Consider the following 8750-nt stretch of genomic DNA (forward strand, 5'->3'; position numbering starts at 1 on the left):
TATATGCATATATATATATATATATATATATATATATATATACCATATAAATTATTAAATTCTATTTTACTGTTTAGTCTGACCACTGGAGATGGCCTCATTTATATTGACACCAAGTTACAGTACATTTCCATGCTGCCATCTGATATATCAAATTTCGATGCTAGCCTTCAGGTGAGGATGGATGTAGTGTGGTAGATCATGTAGATATGTACAGTATCATTATGAACATATAGCAACCGTATTTAAAATATGTATCCTCTAGTTCTATTGCCATTAAGGTTAATTGTATGTACTGTAATATATTTTGACCTAAGAATTTTCCTATGAGAGCAGCTCATCTATAGTATATGTGGTAATTTAATATTTCAGGTAAACACACTTGCCATTAAATACCTGAACGATAAAACAACTTGAAGCGATTACTAAGGGTTCTTCAGCAACGTCCCCTACTGGGTGCGAAGAACACGTTATTGAAAAAGGCACTTACAGGAGGTACGTGAAAGTTTAAGAACGTTTGCAATATTTTTCGAAACAATGAATTTGTACTAAATCGCTAGTTTGTGTTTTTGAATTACTAACATGTGCTCGCAGCATTCAACAGTAATGGTTATAATATTCCAGTCGTTTTATTTAGTCGACCTGCTACTGAAATAAGCTCTACTTTATGAAAGAGTTAGTCGAAATCATTGTGTCTGTGCACATGCATGCGTGCGTGAGGCATGCATAGGGGGAGTGTGTGCATGTCTGCACGAACTGCGTGTATTTATAACAATAACAGTAGCAAACGAAAGCCACCGGATACGTTCGTTAGCGACGAAGCCGACAGGATTCATCCCGTTTCAGCGTCGTCCGACGTCACCGTGTACGGCATGTCGAGGTGAACATGTCGTTTGCGACGCGCAAGTACATGTCGAGACACGGCCTCATCCCGAGCGAGGCCATCGAGGCATGGTCCCGTCACGAACGAGGATCGAGACGTGATCCTATCACGCACGAGGCACCGAGACACAGTCCTATCACGGACGAGGCACCGGCGCGCGGGGCTCGCGGCGGCGACGAGGCACCGAGCGCGGTCTCACGGCGGACGAGGCACTGAGGCGCGGTCTCACGGCCGGACGAGGCACCGAGGCGCGTCTCACGGCGGACGAGGCACCGAGGCGCGGTCTCACGGCGGGATGAGCACTAAGGCGCGGCCTCGCGGGCGACGAGGCACCCGAGCGCGGTCTCACGGCGGACGAGCACCGAGGCGCGGTCACGCCCCGTCGCGCGAGGCGGCCGCCATGCAGACGCAGCAGCGTCTTGTCTCGCACCCGGCCGGCGACGACGCGCACGCGGGGCAGCATGTCTCCGCCCGAGCCGGCCGCGACGCGAGGCACCCGGGGTCGAGTCGCCGTGGCCGCTAAGCTATACATGATGCTTGGCATATGCTTCTGGTGGTGCTTTTCCATCAATATATAGTTGATATATACCATATATTGATAGCCAATTAATATACAAACCAATTTTTCATTTAAAGTGATTCTAAGATAAAATGTTATTTCAGTTATATTACCTTCGCATCATAAATGATATAACAACATTAATGAATGACGCCCCAATGTTAATGCTAACAGAGAAGCTCACCCTTCATCGTAACAATCAGAGTTATTCACTCGTGCCTCCCCTTGGTGGTGTTGAGATGCAGGAATCGTTGCTACCCGTCTCCTGCGTGGATGTTGATTGAAGGCCTCGTCTGTAGCCAGAGGCATGCACTGCTGGGATGGCTGCTCAGGTGACTGAGTGAGAAAATTCTGTATCTTTCCCTGAGGGTAACGATAGCAAATACCTATTTACAACCAGGTGTAAGGAATGAATGAGAATGTAGAAGCGGACAGTAGAAAACAGATACCACTAACTTTTATTAAAAAAACAAAGACTAAACTCTGGGATGTGTGCTTGAACAATGCTTCGATACTTGGCAGGAGCGTCACTGACGAATGCACGTATCACTTCGTAAACGTTGCAATAACGACAACGAAATTCGCTCACCAACACGTTTTCGTAGAAGGCTTTCGGATTGCCGTCAAACACGTCGTCCTCGTCCTCGTCCTCGTCGTCGCTGTCGTAGCACGAGCTGGAGTCATCTCGCTGCTGACCCCGCAGCCTCGCAGCGCGTCGCCGATGCGTCTCACACATGCTCACGCTCTCGCCCAGTACAGGGGACTGGAAGCTCTCATCTGCATCCGTCAACCTGCCGCACCATGCTCCAGTCAATAACAAGCAAGGCCGAATGCGGAATGCATTCTCACAGAAATTACATCGCATGCGAGCAGAGAGAGCAGGTAATTTTATGATGAAACTTCATAATTCAAGCTTACTTCAATTCTATGCACTCATCCGAACAGTGTTTGGTTTTCTTGAAAGAGAATGTTATTATATTATGTAATTAGAGGGCATATCTGTCATTAAATTCGACGAAGTAAGTTGTCATGCTACATGTGCTATAAGAATAACATCACTGACGTCATACCATCTACGCTACCAGCTCATCTTTTTCTCTCTGTCTATTCTTTGATCATCTCAAACATAACACCAGCTTTTCATACCAAGTTAAATACTATAACACAATGCAATGCCACATTGAGCTTCTAAGAGGCATACAACCTAACTAATCAACAAATTAAATTCGCACACCAACGTCGTGCACATACCTCGACGGGGAGCCCTCAAAGCTCTGCATGTCGACTCTGATCGACGAGCGCACGCTCTCCTGCCGATCGCAAAACGTCGCCACGTTCACTCCGCTCAGGCTCACCGACTCGTCGCCATCTTGCCCGTCGTCTGCGCGAATCGGCTGCATAGCGGCGGCACCGCGTGACGCGCATCCCCGCATCGCACCCTCCCCCTCCTCCTCTTTCTCATCTCGAGTGTCTTCGCACGCCTGTGGACCGGCAGAGGTGACGTGGCTCGTTCGCTCGGTGACGACGCGCGCCGCCGCCGCCGCCCGGCCGTGATGATTCGTCATCCCGTAGTCGCGCGACCACTGCGAATCCAGGCTCGCAACGGCGAGCGAAGGCCGCAGACCGACGATGTCGCGCGGGTCAGAGGTCACGTGCGGCAGCGGCGGAGACGGCCGGCCCGCTTTGTCGTCGTTCTTGGAGCGATCTCCGCTCGGTGTCGCGCCGGTCCCCGCGTTTCCACTCACGCCACGTACGGGGTCCGCACCGACCACCCGGCGCCGAATATCGGGCGCGGGGTCGGCGTCGTCCAGCGGCGACTGGCAGGACGTGATCTCGCCGCACTGCACCGCCTCGTCGACCGGCGCCACCTGCAGGCAGTCGAGCGGAAGCGGACTCGTGCCGCGGTCGCACGTGGCGGCGGGCAGCCACGCCCCGCTGGTGTTGACCGCCGTGCTGACCGTGTCTCGTCCCGTCGCCGCGGCGACCGCCGACGAGTCGCCGACCTCACAAGTCGACGTTGTCTCACCGTTGTCCGATGACGCTGCGGCGGTCGCGGCGGCCGGTGGCGCCTCCTGGGCTTGCAGGAGCATCCGTATTTGCTCCTGCAGCAGTCGAAGCTGATTTCCCTGCTCACGCAACAGCGCATAAACGCCCTCTGGCGGCGGGTCGACGTAGCGATTCCCGCGCGCGTCCGCGACGTCCGGCGACAGCGCGGGAGTGTCCGCCACGCCGCGCATCGCTCCGACCATGCCGGCGTGGATCGGGCGTGAGCTGACGACCGGCGTCGCGTCTACCGACGGCATCTGCCCTCGGGCGCACGGCTCCGCCAACGCTCTGCCCGGGGACGCGGCCGTCGCGGGCGTGCTCTGCATCGCGACAAAGTCGGTTGTCGAGCGGCGGCGCCGCGTCCAGCTCCCGTTCACGTCGCCGTCCACGTACGTTTCGCTCTCTGCGAAGTCCATCGGACGCGCGGCGTCGGGCGCGCCGCGTCCAGGATCGTCCGCCGCTTCCGTCGCCGTGACGACTGCCTCCGCGGATGCCGCGCGAGTAATCGCGGGATGCTGCGGGCTCGGCTTCCGCTTCAGGATGCTCTTCGGACGCGTCGCCGACGCGCGCCGTCCGGGCACGTCTGTGCACGCGCCGCCCGTTCGTTTACCGGCACCACTGGCTGCTAGAGGGTGCCGTGCGGGCTTTGGCGCGGAAACCTGCCGGCCGGTGCCGCCGGCAGCGAGAGAAGCGCGTTTGTCTGAATTTGAGTTGGGCGTGCGTCGCTGCGTACTGCTGCCGACCGATCGCTGCCTTACTCTCTGCGTGTGCGGCACGCTCGTTTTCGCACCACCAGCAGGCTCCGTCCGAATTCCATCCGGCTGCGGAAAACCGGTCGAAATCTGGCGGTGCGGATGCGTGCCAGTAGATGGCGACACTGTCTGACTGGAGGACGCGGCTACCTCGCTCGGTGAAGAAGGATCTGGGTTTGCCGGGTCGAACAACTGCCTCTGCAGTGCCGCGGCAGTGGTTACCGGTGTTGCCGAAGTCTTAGTTAAACTTGCCAACGCCGCATTCCGAAACCTGACTTTCGTCGATGACTTTTCTAAAGCTCGAACGCCGTTGTCTGCGGTGCCGTTTTCCCCATGAATTCTGTTAAGAGGGGTCAGCACTCTCCTAGATTCGTTACCAGTCATAGAGTCAGTGACAGAAACACCTACAAGAGAAAGACATGCAGGTGTGAGCTAGTCTGATGGATGTGCGATCGCAGGTTGATGTCATTCTGATGATCCCATCAGAAAAACAAGAGACACTTCTGAAGGCAAAGCTTGTGAGGTTTGTCGTATAAGACAGAAAATGAGGTACGTGGACCATGGGTAGATTTAATTACAAGGCTTAAGTTTAATTGCATCTAGATAACAGCACTGCACAGTGCGCCAAGGCGACACATGTATGTAGGACAGGGCAGGCTTCTCCAGATATTATTTATAGCGCCCTACACTAGCCGCCCTACATGAGCTATCGCACGGCGTAAGCGATACCATAAATAACGCACTACATCATCTATTGGTGTCCCTCGCCATATATATCATCCGAGTTACACATATTAGTCGAGCGCCGCAGCTGTGGATGCTAAACTCCAAGCTAGGGACTCGGGCCTCTTCCTCTCAGCCGCATAGTCCAGTTTTTCCGAGCTAGTGATCTTCCCTTGGTCTCCTACACCTATTCCTTCAATACTCCTTATTTCCACCACCTTCACTTCGCCGAGCTACTTCGCGATCCGCGTTTTAAGGTACGAGGTTACTTGTATTCGGTTACGCGACACGCGGCGCGATTGTTACGACTTGTAGACATCTGTTTAGTATCGTAGAGTTGTTTGTTTAGGCTGTTAAAGTGCAAGCCACATGGGGACGAATATTAGGTGGTGTAATAGAACGCACGGAGAGTAGCTTTTGTAATACAGTGTTTGTGTTATCTATTGACGTGACCAGACGGCTACCCCTTAAGGTGACTACCTCACACATGCTAAACCGAGAACCTGGAGAGGGACGCGCGGAGCCTCCTTAGATGTATAGTGCGAGAACAATAGCTTACCAGTTCTCCCTGCAGATGGCAGCTCTCTATTTTCAACATCCTCATCATCAAATATGAGGGAAACCTCAGGCACAGATGGTCTCAGGAGTGAAACCTGCAACACAATGCCATAGTATCAACATTTCAATCTGCTATTACAAGCAGGGATGACTCACACACCATTTTAGTGCTGCTTCTGTGTGTTAAAGAAGGCAATTGTTCCAATCAAGGATTCACACATTCATTCTCTTATCGTCAGAGGCAGATGCGGTATATTTTTTATATACACCACCTCCTTTCTTGCGAGCCAACTCAATATCTCAATATTGGCACGTAATTAGAAATATTGATGTTGTTGTGAATGCACCAAACCTTTCCCAAGCATGGACAGGGACTAGGGGATGGTCTGGGGTTGGCTCATTATCAGAATGTAATTGAAACAGTGCTGCTGCTGAGAAAATGCACCCGACCTTTCCCAAGTGTGGATGTGGGCTCGGAGAGGGTCTGGGGGACAGGTCATCATTACGATGCGTCATCTCCAACCAGTCGTATTCGCCTTCAACTCTTGCTGGTCGGTTCCCATCACCCGGCTTCGAAGACAAGGACGAGGCGGGATGCGTCCAATCAGCAGTCCTCTCCTGGACAAACTCCAATGTAATGCGTTCCGAATCCGTGGTTTCGAAGCCCTGTCGGAAAACGGTCACGTATGCTGTAAGTGCAATGGTATTAGTATATGGTTTGTGTTTTGAAAATACTATTTCTATGAGTAAAAGGATCAGGAGAGACAAGATGAGACCGTAAGGGCCTCATGTTACGCAGATGCAGCCTGCAGGGCAAATACACAACCGCACACGTGGCTGAATTTGCTGTTTTCGAAGGTAAACCCTGTTCACGTATGTCAGAAATGCAAGCATCTCTCTTTCCACACGAGTAAATATCTAGCACACAAGTTCCGTTCTTGATTCTACACGAGACAAGCCGCAAGATTTGACACAAAGCATGTGGCGGCGTTCCTTCGCACGAGATTTTTATTCGATGCATGTCTACTCAGCGTCAGACCCATGAACGACCAACAGTGAAGCCACGCGAAAAACGACAAAGAGTAGCCCACCCGAAGCTATGGATTCTGTGCAATATAAAACACATTTGCTGACATTTCCTGATAAGATAGAAATTTAGAAAATACTACAATCTATTTCATTTGTAAAATAAAAACGGATAAAACACTATTATACAAGAATATATAACAAGCATACATAGTTAAGATCATTAGATGCAATTCACTTTTTTAAAAATTGTAAAAATTGTAAAAATTTAAAATTTGTTTAAAACATTTTTTTTTAATTCATAATTTTTTTTCAACACGGAAATTCGTCTACAGACGGACAGTTAACACCCATGTACCCACCTTCCCAAGTCCGATGAGCGCTCGGGCTGAATAGGAACACAGCTCAAGATTGTTGCTGCAATCGGCCGTCATGCAGTCATAGAAGTGCGGCTTGCCGCCGGTCGGCGGATACAGAACGACGAGGAAGGGATCTGGTGGCTTGCACACCCTGCAAGGCAAACTCGGTGACAGGTAGGAAGGCGATGTTGTGGACAGGCACGAAGGGAATGTCGCAGATGCGCAACAGGTTTAAATGCCCTGTCGAACGTAGTGACGCGCACGAATACCATGTCTGCCAGCAGGTGTTGTTGCAGGGGTTTTACGAAATATTATTATCCTGCTGAAAGTACTAGGGGTATGAGTAACAGTATCATGAGAGGGAAGACAATGCCCAAAGGGCCTCGTGTTAAACGGTTAGTTTTGCAGCCTTGCCGGGCGACAAAATGGACGGCATACATGCCAATGTATGTGGCTAAATTCGCAGTGCTCCGGCTTTAAATAAAATCCTTCCCGTTAAAATGTTGACTCCAAACATTATTGCTATGAGGAATAGAGACAAGTGTTAAGATGAGTCGGTGGAGACATACATTTACAGCATTATTAACTATTCAGAATTGCTTTAGTGCAGCGAGGCATCGTGAGGTTTTCATTCCACGACATATATATGGGCACGGAAGACAAAGCACAAATGTATTCCTTACCTGGATCGAGAAACACAAGAACCTAGGTATATGCCCATTGTATTTACCGAGCAAGACCACTGCTGAAACAGCAAGGGGTCATTAGGAACTTAAGCAGTATGCATACTATCTAGACCTACCTGTCTTGTATGGCTGAGCTGTTAAGGTACCTCAGACAAGCCATCCAAATGTAAACATGCTGAACCTCATATACTCCACTCACCCATCTAGAATGATGGCACAGGTAGGTAGTAACAATAAACAACTCCATGTCATTGTAAAACATTTTGATAACACAATCTGCTCGAAAATTATTCTTATATAAAATTGCGTTAGCGTGATTGTTTCGAACCACGCTCTGTGAGAAATCTTCTGAAGAGAATAACATCGAGAAATATCTCAACGGAAAGTTCTCTGTGGAGTTAAAATATTAAAAGTAAAATATTAATCATGAAAACCACAGAAAACAAAAACATTATGTACAAAAGATGGTAACTTGCCCTTAATTGATCAAACATCTGTTTGATATTATAAAACATTGGGCTGATCTACTCACATTCCTATCAATGGCAGACTGGCAACTTTCGGGTCTGTTTCCAATACCAGAATGAGTTTCCTTGTCTTATCCATTGTGAGGTACCTTAAAGATTACATTTCTCTTAAAATACAGAAATACTAGTAGTGATTCGCAGAATATGTTCTATGATAAGTATATATATATTATATATATTATTGTATCCCCCGAACGAAGTTCGTGGGGATACTATGGATTTGGCATCGTCGCGCCGCCGCCGCCGCCGCCGCCGTAGAGATTTCCTTGTGAACGCTCTACCGGCTGCAGTTCTTCTCAGATCATCTTCAAATTTCGAATGAAGGTGCGTTATCGTAAAGCGAAGACACCTATCGTTTTGGGTGTGGGCGGAGTCATCGTTGCCATGGTAACAACATTTTTTGTCGAAATATTCTAGAACCTGTAACTTCTGCACTTTTTACCCGATTGTCATGAAATTAATATTTGTATTAAAATTTAAATTTAAAAATTCAAAAAAAAAAAAAAAAAAAAAAATATTTGCAAAAAAATATAAAAAAATAAAAAAATATTTGTATTAAAATTTAAATTTAAAAATTCAAAAAAAAAAAAAAAAAAAAAAATATTTGCAAAAAAATATAAAAAAATAAAAA

The 8750-nt window shown here is 48.9% G+C and overlaps 1 protein-coding gene across 1 annotated transcript in view; it reads right to left on the reverse strand.

Annotated features, from left to right (window-relative positions):
* Positions 1 to 1626: 1626 nt before the first annotated feature.
* Positions 1627 to 8750, reverse strand: part of LOC106815281 (SCL-interrupting locus protein-like) — a gene marked incomplete at both ends in the record, with an annotated part of 9027 nt that continues 1903 nt past the window's right edge. Inside the window, 8 exon segments of the mRNA XM_014819727.1 lie at positions 1627 to 1805; positions 2032 to 2233; positions 2694 to 4644; positions 5523 to 5616; positions 5972 to 6187; positions 6910 to 7057; positions 7709 to 7795; positions 8125 to 8208. Coding sequence (XP_014675213.1) covers positions 1627 to 1805; positions 2032 to 2233; positions 2694 to 4644; positions 5523 to 5616; positions 5972 to 6187; positions 6910 to 7057; positions 7709 to 7795; positions 8125 to 8208 — 2961 coding nt within the window.

The sequence above is a fragment of the Priapulus caudatus genome, unplaced genomic scaffold, assembly GCF_000485595.1.
Source record: "Priapulus caudatus unplaced genomic scaffold, Priapulus_caudatus-5.0.1 Scaffold1081, whole genome shotgun sequence".
In the NCBI taxonomy this organism is placed as follows: Eukaryota; Metazoa; Priapulida; class Priapulimorpha; order Priapulimorphida; family Priapulidae; genus Priapulus; species Priapulus caudatus.